The 18,306-nt window shown below is 45.5% G+C and overlaps 1 protein-coding gene across 16 annotated transcripts in view; it reads right to left on the minus strand.

Moving 5' to 3' along the window:
* Positions 1-18,306, minus strand: part of RBFOX1 (RNA binding fox-1 homolog 1) — an 861,682-nt gene that overhangs the window by 169,947 nt on the left and 673,429 nt on the right. For all 16 annotated transcript variants that reach the window (XM_080830139.1, XM_080830147.1, XM_080830141.1 and 13 more), the window contains one exon: positions 473-715. In XM_080830139.1, the coding sequence (XP_080686265.1) occupies positions 473-715 (243 nt within the window). The remainder of the gene's footprint in view (positions 1-472; positions 716-18,306) is intronic.

Here is an 18,306-nt window from a genome sequence, read left to right on the forward strand (position 1 = left end):
GAGAAGAGGGGGCGGGGGTGGGGAGAAGCTGCGAAGGGGCCTGAGGTCTCTTCCTGGGTGATGGCAATAGTCCAAGATTAGACTGCGCCACCGGTGGCACAACTCTGCAAATATATTAGAAATCAATGAACGGTACACCAAAAATGGGTGAATTTCTGGTACACAAATTATATCTCCATAAAGCTGTTAAAATTACGAAGTGTGTGATGCTTCTAAGAGGACCTAATTCCAGAAAAGGCAGCAGGAACAGAACTGAGATGACAGCTCCCCTTTATGAATAAAGGCAGTTAAGGAAGAATGTGTTGATTTAAGTAAGTAATAGGAGAGAAGGCCTCTAGACAGGTGAGTTTTGCAAGCTGCTGCGACAGCGCCGCCTTCAGGGGCTGCTTGGGGGCAGGAGACCCCGTCGGATGGGGCGCGCCCTGCCATCACCCCCACCCGCTCGGCCGCCCGAGGACCCGCGCCCACTTACTGTGGCGGTGCCCGACACGGTCTGCGCGCTGGTGTCCGCTGCGCTCTGCTCCGAGTGCGTCTGGGCGGGAGGGTACAGGTTTAACGTGTGCTCGGGGACGGTGGTCTGGCCCGTGTACTCTGGCGCGGGGTGGGGGTGAGGGGCCGTGTATTCCGCCGGGATGCCGTTCTGAGGGGGAGCAAACTGGGCTGAAGCGTAAGGCTGAGCCATTGTGTCCGGGGCAGCTGCTGCTTCCTGATTACCCTAAAAAGAATCAGAAAGGGGGAGAGAGGATGAGAACACCGTGAGAGGGCACCAGACAGAACCCTTCCCTGGGGCCCGAAGACTAGTGCTCCCCGCAACAGTCTGCAGGAGCCGGCACGGTGCCCAGAGCCCGAGGTGGATGCATTCCCCTCCATCTCCGCCAGACTCCATAAGGAAATGGTGCTCAGCATGTACACAGACATGACCCCATTGCGCGGATGCAGACATCGAGGCTCAGCAAGGTGCAGTCACTTCCCCCTATCTCCCAGCCCCGTACTCAAAGACGGAGGGTCTGTACTCTGCCCCATCACATTTTTCTGGCAGATCCTCCTTATTTCATTCCCATTTTGGAACATGCGAGCATGTAGTTGTCTCCAGTGACAGCAGCGCCTTGATTTGATACTTAAAATGCCAAGAGAGATTAAATTGAACGTGTGTGTTCTTGAGAGGAGAGACAATTCATCTAAGCATTTGAATTTAATCAAAGTTTTATGTGACTTGGCTCACATAATGGGATGGGGAGGGTCCTTTTAATGGTCACTGTGTGTGTGTGTGTGTGTGTGTGTGTGTGTGTGTGTGTGTGATGTTCTCAGTACCAATACAAAGCATCCAATGGAAATTCAAGACCTAATTTGGACAAAGATGGCACTCTGTGATACTGTGTTCACCATTTTAAGTATCTTTATAAAATGCTGGACTTGCATCAACCTCATTAGTCAATGCCTCCCCCTGCTCCCTGCTTTATTTTTTTTATAAGCACAGAGTATTATATAACAATTCACCCTTCCAATCTAGGCAAAACATGCAGCGTGATCATTACAGTTAAGTCAAAAGAATTTAAAAAAAAAAAAAAAACCTGAATTCAAATGATTCCATTTCAGGAAGCTTCTCTCTCTCTCTACTCCTACCCAGACCCTCATAACTGTACTACCCTGCACACACATACACACACACGCACGCGCACACAGGCACACACATGCACACACATGCACACTGCACCAGAAACTGCAACCCAGAGGTCCAATTTTTTCATGATCTCAAGAGATGGGATTGCACATTCAGAGAGAGAGAGAGAGAAGCTTAGCAATTAAGCATAGCAGATAGCTGCCTCTCCCATTGTCTGTGGTCAATTAGATGTGACTTCAGCCCTCATAGAATGATACCAGGGCAAGAATGTCAGGATTGCTCACATCTCCTTAGTCCCCACCACCAACATTGGAGAGCCTCTCCAGCTAAAGCAACTTGAGTGCAGTGAAAACATTATGACAGAGAAGGGACCAAAAAAAAAAAAAAAAAAGTTTATTCTCGGAGCCGCACACAGAGTTTGTGCATTTGTTTAGAGGGGACCTTAATTAGAATGTTAAAGATGACACTTCGGAGAGAACTAAGCTTAGGATAAGTTTAAAACATTTTACAAGTGAAAACATTCCCATCACGCCCTTTCCTCCCCCAGACGAATGTCTCCAAATGTCTGTGCCACTGGGAAAGCAGAAATGTGCCGCTATTGCTTGCTTTCTGCCTAACGTCTTTTCCTGGCGTTTGGGGCTGTGCAGGGTCTCTCGGAGCCCTCGTTGGATCCCTGCACGTGGAGCGTTAACCCCGACCATCCCGGGAAGCCGCCTTGCCATTGCTGCTTCGTGAGCATCGGTCTTTCCATCAAGAATAACACCCGGTTTCCTGTTAGGAGACGCATCCCCTCTCAGCCCACAGAGTACAGATGGGGGCTGAGCCCTGCCTCAACTTACCTCCAGACATGTGACCCTGGCTCATCAGAGGGTTTCATGGTCACAGTCACAGGGACATGGTTTCATGCCCATCTAGTGAGTTGACCTCTAGCAACACCAAGGAGGCTGAATCCAGGAACCTCCCAGGGGTTTGGGGAAGAGGTTCTCTTTCCTCTGGGACTGGCTGCTGTAAAAATAACACAGCCCCAGGGCTGCCCACAACTGCCACTTGAAAAGGAACCACCTAAAGTAGAAGCCCACCCAGAGGGAAACGGAGCCCAGAAATTGAGAAACAGGTCAATGGAGTCCCGGTGACATCACGTGAAGCCTTGGGTCCAACCTTATCTGCAGTTAATAACACCACTGTTTGCTTTAGTGACATGAATTGGTAAATGCCTCAGTTTGTGTCAGATGGTTTTATTTTCTGTTACTTACAACCCAAAGAGTCTGGACTCATAAGACTAGAAACGTCCTCTCTCCATTTATAAGCCAACTAGCATCCTTCTCTTCTACAGAGCTGCTCAGGGAACATAGGCCTCGGTACACAAATTCCACATGGAGCCACTTTTTTTCTGGCTGATGAGAAGTCCCAGAAACTCTGGGACCTTGAGAACCCTCAAAGGGAAATTCATTTTGCCAGATTCTCCTTCTGCCCAAAGGTCCATTTCAGTGCCCCCCGACCTCCGATCTGGTGTTTCTTTTAACTGTAAGTCAGGCTTGTGAAAACTCCAGGTGTGGCCCCAAAGGGAAGCAGAAAATGACCCATAAGCAATAGCAGAGATATGTTCACACAAAGAGAGAGCTTTCCCTCCCCTGCCTCCAGCAGAAAACACTCTGAGGGGGACATAGAGGCCCATGTGGCCTTTCCACACAGCAGAGCATTGTCAGGAAGACTAACCTGTGCCTACAGGTTCCCAGGAAACTGCAAGGGCTTTCTGTTGGGATCTGAGCGCTCTCCGCCTCAGATGGAGAAAGGCCTCCCCTCAGGAAGCCAACAGTCACTCCACACTCTCCACACCCGTCAAGTCCGCCCATTCACTGCCCCTCTGCTTGGAAAACCCTCCGGACTCCCTTGCCTGGCTAGTCTTGACTGTCCTTTCAGGTTCCAGGCCAAGTTCTCCAGCAAGCCTTCCTTGACACTGAGCCTACTTCAGCGGTGTGTCCTCTATGTTCCATTGTGGCTTGTGGTCACATCTCACATAATTCCTAGTGCTGCCACTGCCTGCTTATTTGTCTGGGAGAGTCCTCAGGGCTGGGGGCTGTGTTACATTCTCCATTCCATTTCCAGTGTGCCACGGCATGCTAGCTGCAAAGTTGGCATTTATCAGTACTTGTAAGTGAATACATGCTCGAATAATGAACTCTGGGCTCTGAGAAGCTTAACCTGGCAATAGGACATAGGGTGGCAGGGTGGGGGGGGGAATGAGAGGGATTGGCAAATGACCCACGGGACAAATGTGGCCCACTGGTTGTTTTGTAAATAAAGTTTTATCGAGACACAGCCATGCTCATCATGCTATCATGACAGAGTTGGGTAGTTGTGAGAGAGCCACAAAATCTGAACTGTTTAACCATTTTGGCCCTTGCCAAATAAGTTTTTAAATCAAGGTGGCAAAGTTATCACTAAATATGGGGACATCAAGTAAGAAGCCACCATTACGGAAGTAATGCTAAGTTTGGGCAGGAAATAAAGTTGGCAGGAAAATCAGAAGAGAGAGAAAGGGAGGTGCATTCTCCCTAAACCAAGGACGGAAGCTCAGCCAGAGTTGTGGACGGCTGGTGCCAAGGATGGTGCCCAATGGAGACATCTTCTTCAGAATGTGCTTTCCATCTTCGCACCTCTGTGCTATACGCACTCATGAGCACACACGGGCTTCGGACTCAGCACAGTGGGCTGCTGAGGGGAAGACCCATGATGGCCTCAGGCTTCTGTGCTCATGTGAAAGGGATCCCTTCTCCCCAGTGCTCAGAAGCAGGCTGAGGGGTGCCGCTTTCTTCTCAGGCCTAGAAGGCGCCAGGCATTGTGCCAGGCTTGGCGTCAGTACTTCTTACACAGGGCGACTGCTCCCCCGGGGACATCTGACAAAGTGTGCAGACACTTTTGGTTGTTCCCAGTGGGAGGAAAGGGTTGCTGCTCACATCGAGTAGAGAGAAGCCAGGGATGGTGGTGCTAACCACCCTACCATGCATGGAATGGTGCCCCCCACAAAGGATTACCCAGCCCCCCATGTTAATCTCACCGAGACCTAGGATCCCTGGTTTGCATGCATTGCCTCTTTCACCCCTGTTCCTTGGCTGGGAGGGAGACTGCAGTCCAGAACTAGGAAATCATTGTGCAAGGTCACCACCACAAGTGGCTCCTAGGGAAGCCAGAAGCCTACTGGATCCCCAGGTGTCTCAGACCTCGGAAGACTATTATCTCCTGGTAGAAAGATTTGTTCCCATTTTGAAGTAAACAAACCTCTTTTGGTCATTCCTACACCATGGCCTCAAGACCTGCTACCCACCAGGCGAGGGTACACCCCACGGGGAGTCAGGTGTTGGGGTACTTGATGCAGAAGTACCAGTGTTCCGCTAGCTAGACGGACCTCTGGTGCGTGTTAGAGCAGCAGCCTGGAAAATCTGTGCCACCTCAAGGCCAGGGTCTAGCTTCACAACGTTCTGAGGCGATCCCAGGAAAGGCAAGGGCCAACTGGGGACACAGCGCCAACCTCTATCAAGGCTTGTGCCGTTTTGGCAAACCCAATGCACCAAGCTCTAGGGACTGTGTGCGTGGTCATCAAGGAGCCCGCAGGTAGGGTTCAAGTCCACGGGGCTTTGCACGGCACTCCTGCTCTGAAGTCCTCAAACAGATGTTAGTGGGACCCCCCGCAGTTACTTACTAACACTGATAGCTGTTCCAGAGAGACCTTAATTAATATTCTCAACATTTGCACTTTGGGCTAATTACGGCTAATATTTAATTAAGATCATTGTACTTCCTACAGAATTCTTTTTCACCTTCAGAATACTTCAGAGATGTCTTTGTTTCTGCCCTAGTGATGTTCCTGGGTTCTTAGCTTGGCTGAAGTGTGTTTTCCGGAAAAATACATTCACATTAAGGGCACCTTTGGCACTCCAGGTCAAGGAAGATCTTGGGCACGTGACCAGGATCCTGGTTGAAAGCTGAAGCCAACTTCACGTAGGTGACAGTGGCAGACAAAAATTATTTGGAGCATTCCGGCTAGACATTCCCTCATTTGTAGAAGCTCCTTCTTTCTTCTACTCCAATGCCAAACCCCCACCTTTCCCTAAATAAGTGAGATGATCACAGAGATCCTGATATGTACTGAGTCAGGGTGCTTGTGGGTGTCCCGAGGTGGTGGGGAGGGTGATTCTGCTTTGCACAGAACCCCCACATCATCCAGCAAGTGCTGCAAGAGATTTCCAAACCTAACATCAGATGTTCAGTGCCTGAACTTTCCTGGGTTGCTGATAAATACACAAAATATATTTTTGAAAAAACTTAAGACCTTAGGTTTTCACGTCCGCCCTTGCTCCTGTAGAAAGGGATAGAGACTTGCAATAGACAATAGTTACTAGGAACGTAGAGGGAACTTCCCTGTCCTCATGCCGCAAGCCTCAGTCAGAGCAGAAACTCAACAACAGCCAGAAGATATGGGACCCCATCGTTCCGCAAGATGCCCCCATGGGTGGCTTTAGTACTCCAGTTACTGAGAGCAAGAGCATTATTAAAATGCAACCAAGTCTGAGTCACCAAAGCAAAAAAAAAAAAAAAAAAAAAAAAAAAAAATGCCATTTCAATTTAAATATTTTACTGAAGCATGAAATAGCCAGGATATTATTGCTATTTTAAGACAAACACCGTAATCTGACTATTAGCACAGTGTGCCGACTCTACTGCAGGCAGACATTCAGAGAGGCGGTCTTCAAACACGGGGGGGATTGCTTCGGTCACTGAAACATCCAGCACCTTTAATTTTCTCTCCGAGGTGGGCTCAGGAGACAGGAGTCAGAGAGAAAATGAGAGCTCCCCCTCCCACACACGACCCCCCAGACATCTCCCTTCACCTGATTCACTGCCCCAAGTGGTTTAATAAAGCTGTTTTTAGAGAGTAATAACAGAACAAAGGGGTGGCAGCCCACCAGACTTTGCAAAATATTTTGGCCCCAAATCTAATGCAAACCACATTTCAACCGATAAATAGCCTTTACGTGGCAGAGCGCGAAGCGGGGATGTTCTTTTCCATGTAACTGCCTGACTTTTCGTGAGAGGGGGAAGTGCCTGCTTTCAGAGCTGCCAAGGTGGGCTTTAAAATAATGAAGTCTATTTCCCTCTGTAGGAGCATGTGTCTCCCCAGCTGTGATAGTCCAACTTCTTGAATTATCCTTTCCCCTTTCGGTTCTGGAATTGATTTGCCTCCCCCCCACCCACCTCTCCACCACCCAGTCCATTTCTTGCCTGGAAAAACCCCTTCTGGCCTGAACACAGTCCTTCTAATGAAGACATGCACAGGAATTGTCCGGCCCGAATAAACCACTGATGGTATCTGTCCACACAGCCAAGAAAAGCAGCCACTCCCGGAGGGACCCCCGCCAACCCGGACTCCCGGAAGCAAGCCTCCCTTCTTGGTTGCCTGCAGTTTCCCCTCTTGCTGACTGTTTTACTTTAGTTTTGTAGCCAGGTCCCTTCTACTTCTCTGGCAAGAAATTGCGCATATTCAGAGAAAGCCTCCAGCGCCTGGCTGAAAAGAGCTAAGCTGTATCATGCCCCTGGGGGCACTGAGACAAAGAAGAAAATGCAAAATTACACCATTAACCTGCTGGTTCTAAGACCAGCTCAGTTAGACGCATCAAGCAGAAAGCGCTCTCTCTCTCTCTCTCTCTCTCTCTCTCACACACACACACACACACACACACACTTGGCTGAAATCCCCCTCCCCCCTGCCACCCCACGCAGGATTCAAGGAGCAGAGTACGGATCGCAGAGAGCAACCGAGACTTAACACAAGGCAAGACTTCAGCTTCATTCAAATCACAATTTCGAGTGAAATATAAAATCAGGAAAAATACCTGCTGCACCATCCTGCTTCCTTTCTCCTCCATAAACTTAGCAGCTGTTCTAACCCCACACCACAAAGCATCTGCCCAAAGCAAGCCTCAGTTACGAGCGAGGGTGTGCGCTCTGTGCAACGTGTGGATGGCTGGATGTTGAAGGAGGGGAGCCGGGGCTGCCTGGCTGACCTCCCCCTCAACATCTGACTGCTCCCAAAACCAACCCCAGATGGGACTCTTTCCGCCAGCGAGGCCTGGCCCATCAATCACGGCTCGCCCCTCCTCTGGCTCCTGTTCTCAGTTTCAGGGTGCACACTGAGCAGATGATTATATAGAGGAGGCAGAAAACACACACACACACACACACATACACACGCGCACACACACACACATGCACGCACACACACAGCCACACAGCGCTTGCCTACATTAATAGCTGTTTAAAAAACATTAGAAATGCTATCCTATGCATCGCCTGGAGCTGGAATTTTTCATTACTAAACTAAATATATGGTATGCAAAGTTATGAAATCCACCGGGGAGCTTGCTTACTATCCTATTTTGTTTTATATTTTTGAGAGGGGGTGGGGGGAGGGTGTGCCAAGGGTAGCAGGGGAAGAGACTGGCAGGATGAAGAAGGAGCTTAGAGACAGAGGGGATGGGGACAGGAAAATTTAAAGCAATGCCCTGAGAAGAGAGGGAATGAATTTATAACAAAGCTGCGTGGTTAATTGTAAATTGATCTTAAAATACTGTTAACTGACGATGGTTTGGAAGATTCGGAAGCCCAGCTCCTTTGTAGACGTGCTGTGTGACCTTAGACAAGTAGGTGCAATGCTCTGGGCTTCAGTTGTTGTTTCTGCTTAGTCGGGATAATGATGAGTGTCTTCACAGTGTGATTGTTAAGGATCAAAATAAAAACCAAATCGTAACAAAATACACACACACAGGGCTTGGCTTATAGTATGTGCTATATAAACAGATTCATTCATCACGTGATGACGTAAAACTCGAGACCACCTTTGTCCCTATGGACTATGTAGTCAAGAGGGAAGGCAGACTCTCAAGAAAGGAACCCACAGATGATCCCCAAATGGTCATGGTGATCAATGCTATGAAGGATAAGTTCGGGGTCTTGTTTTCTCCTCTTCCTGAACTTTTTCTCCTCTTAGGTCGTTTTTTTCTTCCCTTTCAAACCAGCAAAAACAAAACTGCGTACAAAAAAATCCCCAGTGATTTCAATGCCAAATGCTGCCTCTTCATTTAAAGCTACAAATATTTTGTTCTTCCTTTATTATTAAAACTACAACAACCAGAGTGAAATGTCAAAGCAGTTTCAGATTTATTTGGCCATGTCTTTCCTGCTTGCGGAGGGAGAGTTTCAGGAGTCCCACCCACCCTTCCCGTGGACAGCTGCTTATCACCAAGACACCTTGCTAAGAAGAGGAGAGATCTCGCTACACTGGAGGGAATGGATGGGGTTTCTGAAGTGATTAAACGTGTAATTAAATTGTGTAACAGAGGAGGGGGGGAGGGCGGGAGAGGCTGTCTGGAAGAATTCAACCTTCCCGCTGGCCTGTCACTAGCTCAGGTAGCCCCTGGGTGATTTTTTTTTTTTTAATTCCCAGCTCCTCAGGGTTGGAAAGAAAATCTGGATCAACAGTATCTGTGCCATCCTTCCATTTCCATTTCTAATCACACTCCTGGGACACCTCTGATGCAGAATTAAAATAAGCAGCCTGTGAGGGTTCCTTACAGGGACATGCTGCCCTCCCCCTCCCCCCCAGAGCTGTGTAACCACAGAGTGATGGAGGAAATGCTAAAAAAATCAACCAACAAATCACTAAATAGAGAGGAGCATCTCAGGTAGGAACAACCAGGGAGATGCAATCAGACACCAGTCCTTAGCCAGTGGACAATCGGAGTCTCTTGGCGGGTATTCTTATTAAAAAAAAAAAGAAAAAAAGAAAAAAATTAGACTCCAGGACTCTATCCCAGACCTACTGCCTTCAGAGCTCAGAGGGTGGGATCTGGGCGTGGACGCTGTGTAGAGCTGCCATGGGTCATTCTGCTACCCTAGGGGAAAGTGTTCTGCATTTTTCAGATCATAGGTGTGATCCCTTGGGCTATAAAATCCATGTAGGGAGTTATCACACCAACATTCTTTAAATGAAATAAACTACACCACGCTGGAAAAGAACAGAATAGAATAAAATGATAAGAGTTAGTATTGTTTCATGAAACTTTTATGTGGGTGAATTGGGTTGTGATGTAAAATCTTTTATGGATTGCCGTAAAATACGTAAAATTAAAAACACCATGCTAGTAATTTCCAGCGTGTGTTACCATTTAACCTTTTACTAGAACGGTGGCTGTAGAGTCAACATCAAATGATCAGAAGTCAGGAGTATAACGGTAGGATTGTTGGCAAATCATTCAACCTTCATGTGCCTCAGTTTCCTTATTCATAAATATAAATAATATGCATTCTTCTCCCCAATGAGGCTCTTGTAATACTTTAGGGGGAAAATCTACAGGACTCTGTTTTATAATCTAAAAAGTGCCATGAGTACATTTCCTATTGTGGGGATGAAATCTGCCCTCCTTCTATCCAGCCAAATATACTGTCTGGAGTGCACATGACGAAGTATGTCAGGTCCTCACCCCCAAGGGGCCAGGTGCTGTGCTAGACACTTCAATCCTCACAATCAGCCCCTTTTGCTAGCTGGTAAGGTCCTCTTTAAAGATAAGAGAACTGGGTCTCCAAACAAGTGAAAAATATCTCCCACTATGGAATCGAATGCATTCGTTAAGTAGCAGAACCAAAATTTGAACCTTATATGGTCTTGCCGAAGAATTCCTGCCACTGAATCTATACTGAAGTGAAGATGAAGATGATGATGATGATGGTGGTGGTGGTAGTGGTGATGATGAAGATGGAGAAGATGATGATGGTGGTGGTGGTGGTGATGGTGATGATAAAGATGGAGATGATGATGGTGGTGGTGGTGGTGATGAAGATGAAGATGGAGATGATGATGATGATGATGGTGGTGGTACTGGTGATGATGAAGATGGAGAAGATGAAGATGATGATAATGATAATGATGATGGGGATGGGGGTGGTGATGGTGATGATGGAGATGGAGATGATGATGATGATGATGATGGTGATAATAAGAAAACTTTTCTTGAGCATTAACTATTTACCAGTCATTGTTCTAAGCTCTGAGGATATAAAACTTAACAAAGGAGCTTTGCTTACATTACCTCTTCTAACAAGAACCCAGTACCATTATTCCCTTTCTAAGGGAGCTGGAGTTACTTCCTCATACTCACACAACTGGAAAGGGATAGTTGGCCAAATCTCTGAGACACTTAAGCTCTATTTTCTAAAATAGTTGGGAGATGGGTTTGAATCTGACCTCCATTAGGTAACACACAAACCTTGGTTTGCCTAACTACACCAGCTTACCGAGCAGCATTTCTTGAAAAAAGAACCCTGAGATTGCTCTGAGGCCATAACTCACAAAAACAAACAAACAACAAAGATAACCCGAATCCATGTCACAGATTCAAGTGAAAGCAATTTGTTTCATTTCACTTCCCTGGTCTCAACAGGGAAGCAAGAGAAAGAGGCCAGAAGCCATCTTTCTGTGGCTGACAAACACCAGCCCCACAAACCAGCCGAGTGGGCGGCAGGCTTGCAATGACGAGGTGTCGTGTTTGCAAAATGTTCCATCCTGAGTTTCCATTTGGAGTCACAGAAGGCAATGTAGAGGTTGTTTTTCTCAACTCCTTAAAAGTTAGCGACGATCAAATATTTATGGCACTTAGTGTAAGGCAGGAGCCTTGATATGGTTGCTCGTGAGGTGATATTTCCAAAGGGAAATGTGCTTGTCTCTTAAAAAATTAGCAGCCTCTGAAGCAAGTGAGGACCCCAACCAACAGCACCAGGCACTTAAAAAGATAGGTTTTCTCATCTCGCTCGCCATCGCCCCGGGTTCTCGGAGGACCCTGGCTTGTCCCTTCAAACCCTTGTCCAAGTTTGAAACTCTATACATTTTGATTTTGACATTCTATGTATTTTATCTTATATGGTTTTTGGGTCTGTCTCCAAGGAGACTATAAACTCTATGAGGACAGGAACCTTATCTGTTTTTCTCATCACTGTTTCTCCAGCACTTCAAACAGTGGCGTGTACATGTACATATTCAGAAGTTCTGTTGAATGCAAAATGAATTCCCAAGCTAGTCCTTTTGTCTTTTAGCCTTACTAGCACTGAGACATGATCCAACTCAGCCAGCAACACAGGGCACTGAAAAACAAGGTCAAATCATTAAATGTTGCTCCGCACTGTTAAAAAAAAGGTCTCCACTGGGATATCCCAACATTGTACTGAAGAACTTCTTGTTGGGCGGTTAGGCAACCTGGGGTTCACCTGTCTGTATGTGAAATAGCTGTGAATGGCTAATTATTATTTCCAATCACTAATTAAAAAAGTAATAGACAGAGCAGCCGGTATTCACTGAGTTCTTTCTGAGCACTGGGCAATGCTATTCACGATATATAATTTAACTTTATCTCAACAGGAAGTATATTTGCAGTAAACTTGTTTTTACCACACCCATTTCACAGATAAGAAAGCACAAGGTTTTGAAGCTAGTACATGTTCAATACAGACATCAAATCCAGGTCTCCAAAGTTGAGGTACTTTCAAATATGCTATGCTTAATCTCTTTGTTGGCTAAGATGAATGATACTTGAAAGGACTAAGTTGGAACTACTGAATCACAAAATATTTTCTGGGATTTTCTGGAAAATCCTGGAAGTATTCTAGCCTAAGTAAGAGTCTCCCAGATAGGCATAGGATCTTTTTTCCTGCTCTCCCAAGATTCAGAATCCAAGGGAGTACTGATAAGGTTAATTATGATAATGGCAATTATAACGTGATTGATAAAAACAATAATACAATTAGAAGGGCTCATACTATGTGATTGCCACTGCCCTAAACGTTCTATAAATATAATTCCCTCAATGCAACCCACAGCCCCATGATGTAGTCACGATCTTCATCTTCCTTGTACAGATGGGTGGCTTTGAAAATCAGGTTAAGCAAATAATCTGAGGTCACTCCAATAGTGTATGATGAAACTCCTATTTGTACCAATCCAATTCTGAACTCCAAGCAGGAAGTTGAAAAAAAAAAATTAGAGGAAGCTCCTGTGTACCCTTTACTCAGTTTCCCTCAATGGTAAGGTCGTGCATAACTATAGCACAGCGTCGAAGTTAAGAAATTGACATTGTAGGACCACAGTTTTACGCTGCTGCAAACACAATGAGAACTTAGGGTAGCCCAAGTCCAGCTGTTGTGAGTCCTTTGCTATCGATGCCGTGGCAAGGTCGCCACTGCCATCGACCCTGAGTGACAGCTGGAGCTGCCCACCCCTGTCACAAATAGAGTGACACAGACAGAAGGGTAGATGAACAAGTAGAAAACTGACCAAGCAAATAAGTATTAGCGAAGACTGTTTTCATAAGGAAATGAACAGGCAAATGCATTTTCAATTATAATTCAGTAGGGATTCTTTACCTCCTGGGTATGGAGGAAAGCATCAATCTGGAGCAGACTTTAACTTTCACACTCCATGTCCTCTGCCAGCTAGCTACTTTCTGAAGAAGGGGAAAAAGTTCTCACGGCCATCACCACTCACCACCACCACCAGGGTAATATCAGTGTCAACTTCATATCCAAGGTGAATTTCAATGACTTGCACCATTGCGAATACCACTACCGTCAGCCTAATCCACAAAAAGGAAAGGATGAATTTTGTTCCCTTAAACAGCTTGCTTCCAGGTACCCTGCAGATATGATTTGGGATGATATCACTGTTAGCTATTCCATCATCATAGTTATCCAAAGGATCCTCCGCCTGCTTCTAAAATGGAAAATTGAGAAATCTGGCGTGAGGCAATTGTCTTTGTAAGAGACAATCAGACAGCACCAAGCAGCTTAGAGAGGTATGAGCCTCACCACGGATGTGGCTGAGGAAAGCACAGTACCATGAATGTCACTGGGGGTCTGCCACTAGATTTAGAAAATTGGGAGCATTAAGTCACACCGCTAGAAAGAGAATCATATACCCTTCCTTATTGGGCTGGTGTTACAGATCATGAACTATTTGGGCAATGAGCAAAGTAAGCATTCTAGATAGAAACACATCGGAGGAGAAGGTACCATTGTCTTGCACACGGATGAATTCAGAATTGTTTCCTTTTGTACCACGTTATGAAAACTAAGTTTTCCATCCATCAGAAAAGTTTACGTTCCCGTGCTACTACTCAACATTTCCACTTCTTTTTTTTTTTTTAAGATTTTATTTATTTTATTTGAGAGAAAGAGAGAGAGAGAGAGAGCATGAGAGGGGAGAAGATCAGAAGGAGAATCAGACTCCCCATGGAGCTGGGAGCCCAATGTGGGACTCAATCCTGGGACTCCAGGATCATGACCTGAGCCGAAAACAGTCACCTAACCAACTGAGCCACCCAGGCATCCAACATTTCCACTTCTTTAGTCCTCCTCAAAGCTGGATGCCTCAGCATAGCAGATACAAGCCCATGACCTTGAAGACACAGGGCACAGTTAAGACACAGAAAGTACCTACCACCCGCACATGGTCTGTAACAAATTTACAGACTTGAGCACTTGAATGTATTCTAATTACCTGATTTCCTCATATGAATATCACTGGCCTCTCATAAGATTATAAACTCCTTCAGGGCAGGTACCTGTCGGGTACATCTTTGATGCTTCTCTCTTTGTCTTCCATATTTTGTAATCAGGTGTTTGACATGATAAATATCTGTTGGCTTGCATTCACCTCACTTGTAGAAAGATGTCTAATCTGGTTACAGCAACAGGCAAAGATGATAAAATATGACCTTGTCTTTCATGGTATATTGCATAAGTTTTAGCCTCTAATAGTTTGCCAACTGGAAAAAAAGGCTGTCATAAAATGAATTATACTTGGACTTGGAAGAAATGAAATTAGGAAAGACTGCCAGAAAGCAAGGGCGATGAACAATTCAAATAGGCAAGAGCGTCCCAGTCAGGCAATTGTTTCAGCTGCTAGGTATTGGGCATCTTCTGGGTGGCAGATCCTGTGCTAGGTTCAAGGGCTACAGTGGTGACAAGGATAGACGCAGTCCAGGTCCCTCTCTAGCCACTGGCTGTCAGGGCACACAGGATAGCCCAGGAGTTTGCAGTGCAGTGGGATATGTGCCATAAGGAGATAAACGCAAGGTGCTATAGGGTTTCTCCTATCCCCGATGGTCTATCCAGAAAGGCTTTCCGGAAGAACAGATGTCTAAACTGAGAGTTGAAGGTGAGCAGGAAATAAACAGGTGGTGTCAAACAAGTTTGCAAAACACTATGTGGAAAGCCAGTTGCATTGATACAGTAGGAGGACATACCTCATACCTGGAGTGGCAGAATCAATGAAAAAGGAGCAAAAGAAAGTACGGTGGCTATTTTCAGAGCCGCAGGACCCACAAAATACAGGACTGAGATACGGACCTGGAGGCTAATGGACTGTAAAGCCCTTGAGGGAAGAGACCCAGGTCTGTTTTAGTGAGAACCATATTCCCAGCACTGTCAGAATGCCATGCAGGGAGTGAATGCTCATAAAATGTTTTGGTTAAATCATGGAGTAAATGCAATGATGATACAAACCAGGCTGAAGCTAGTCAAGGGAAGGAAGGGGAAAGGGAATAATAGAAAAGAAACTGAGCATTTGAAATAGACTCTTGGCATTATCTTTTCACTTTAAGCAACTCAAATGTTTGAAACAGAGGAAATAAACAGAGGCAATGGGTGGTCCTTTTAAGTAAACAGGTAGGACAAAGACTCATCCTTCTTATCACCATGCTCACAATACCTTAGCTGGTGTAAAGGTTACTGGGAGCGCTTACACAGGATCTGTTTGAGCCTCACAAACCATACTGGAATGTAAGTAGGGTGGATCCCATTCATATTCATTTAACAGAAGAGAAATGCTGAGGCACAGGTAACCAATGCCATGCCCAAGTTCACACAGCTCCTTGACATTCTAGCTGGTATTTGACCCCTAGATATATTTTCATTGTACCAAGCTGCTTCTTAAGTTTCCCATGTATATAACCTGACAGATCAAGCTGTATCAATAGGCTTGATGGCATGATGATTTCTACGTATTCTCCATCCTGATCTCATAAGCTTTTACACAAAGAATAGGAAAATTGAATGTGGACAGTAGGGCAATTGAAACTATCATTAGAACAAAGAACTTTATTGGCCTGACAAGTTCAATACAACTCAACTTAGCATAAACACAGCATTACTGGGGTTATTACTATGTTTTTAAGTAAGTTCAGAGGGAATGGAACTAGTGATGTCCACTCACTGGCCCTGTCCTAATACAGGGGTCTTGGAGCCCATGGTCCTCAGCCAAAGTGCCACTTGAGACCGGAGAACTTTGAATTCCTCACAGACATGTGGTCAGTGCATAAATATTATTTATTCTATACCTAAGGATGTGTGATTTATTAGGGATGTCTTCTTAAAGATTTTATTAATTTTTGAGAGAGACAGACAAAGACAGAGACAGTGAGCACGAGCAGAGTGAGAAGCAGAATCCCCGCTAAGCAGGAAGCCCAATGTCTGACTCGATCCCAGGATCCTGGAAACATGACCTGAGCTGAAGGCAGATGCTCAACCAACTGAGCCACCCAGGTGTCCATAGGGATGTCTTCTTGATTGAATGCTGAGCTGAGCGGGTCACATAGTCTGTACTAGAACAGGGCCAGACTGACTTAGAAAAAGAGGTTTTGCAAAACATCAAGGTGGATTCAAGGAAGACAGTGGGTTTTCAGAAACATGGAAGAAGTTTGCCTTATTTGTATACAGAAGACAATTTTATTTAGTGGTAAGAAATTTTATGCAGCTATCAACAGCATGGAAGTCTGGCCAAATAAATTGTGTGATCACTCTGTGTACAACATAGGACGTTCAAGTTAATTTACCCAAACGACTCCAAGATATCCAAGAAAACTGAGGCTGATGGAAGTCAAGGAACCTTAATTCAAAAGGTTTTCAAGGAGCAGCCTGACAATGTTTTCGAATGTGATTGCACAGGATGTGTTTTTGCTGTGTACCTGCTCGTTGGCAACATTCATCCTCTTCACTAACCAGTTTTCCTTATATGATTTCTGACATGCTTATTGTCTTCAGACAGAATGGAGTACTACTCTTGGGATCTCCCACACATGGACAAAAGGTGGTCCTCACCTTCAAGGATTACTGACTTCCATATCTGACTGAAACTTATTGAACACCTACTGTTATGCGTTGAACTGTGCCTCCCCCAAACTTAAATGTTAAAGTCTCAGCTCCCAGTATCTCAAAATGTGACCTTATTTTGGGAAGAGAATAGTTACAAATGTAATTAGTTCGGTTAAAATGAGATCATACTGGATTAAGGTGGGCCCCCTAATCCAATGCAACTGTTCTTATAAAAATGGGAAATGTGGACACAGACATGCACAGGAGGAGAACACCAAGTGAAGACGAAGGTAGAGATGGGGATGATGGTTCGACAGCCAAGGGATGACAAAGATGGCCAAGAGACCACCCGGAGCAAGAGAGAAGCCTGGAAGCGGATTCTTCCTCACAGCCCTCAGAAGGACCAACACTGTTGTCACCTTGATCTTCTGGCTTCCAGAACTCTTGAGAAAATAACTTTCTGTTCTTTAAGCCATCCAGTTTGTGGTACTTGGTTACAGCAGCCCCAGGAAAATGATACAGGTCCTACATGCTATCACGGGAGACACGGTATTAAGTGAAGTCACTCCCCACCTCATGATCCTGAGGTCCAGTGAAAGAAATACAACAATCCAGCAGACCAGAATGACTCAATATCCTGTGCTCTCATTCCATTCGTTACACTTAAAAGGAGGATGCTGAGCCATGTAACAATTTTCATGTGCTCTCATTTGATCTCTGTGAAGCACATTTTGTAATCCCAGTAGGATAAGCTTAAGAGCTTGAGAGATCTGCCCTGGCACTGTGGTTTCACCCTGGGCTGTCCTAATGTGGTAGCCATTAGCTGTGTGTGGTCAGTGAGCAACTGCAACGTGGCTGATTCAAAATGAGGCCGGCTGCAAGCGTGGAAGGCACACGGGGTTTCGGAGACATGGTACAAGGAAAATAATGTAAAATAGCTCTGTAACAGTTTCATTCTGATGACGTTTTAAAATGATAATAGTGTGGACATACTGTGTTAAATAAAACATTCTTGGCTATATATTGAGACATACTGGATTGGATAAAATATTGAAATTAAATTCACTTGCTTCTTTTTTACTTTGCTTAACGTGGCTACCAGAAAACCACCAAAAAGAAAACCTACAAAGGTGAATCCTAATTGTGACCCTCATTCTATTTCTGTTGGATAGCACTGGTAATTCTCATGGACTCGAGGGTCATAGAGCTGGGTTGGATCCACATCCACCGTAGACCAGCGGATGGGCAGAGGTGGGGCTGAACTGAGACCATTCCACTTTGAAGCCCCAGCCCCTTCACAAATCCAAGCTACCATCTTGGGACCGGAGGTGAACGTGTTTAGAAACAACCTTATGGAGATGAACCCAGGAGAAAGAAGCTTGATTCCAAAGCCACTCCTCATCCAATGTTTGTGATCTTTAAATTCTTCACTTTACCTGACCCTTTCTGCACAATTTCTGCATCAACCCCAAGACAGCCTTCACAGAAGGCTG

This window comes from Martes martes, assembly GCF_963455335.1.
Source record: "Martes martes genome assembly, chromosome: 18".
In the NCBI taxonomy this organism is placed as follows: domain Eukaryota; kingdom Metazoa; phylum Chordata; class Mammalia; order Carnivora; family Mustelidae; genus Martes; species Martes martes.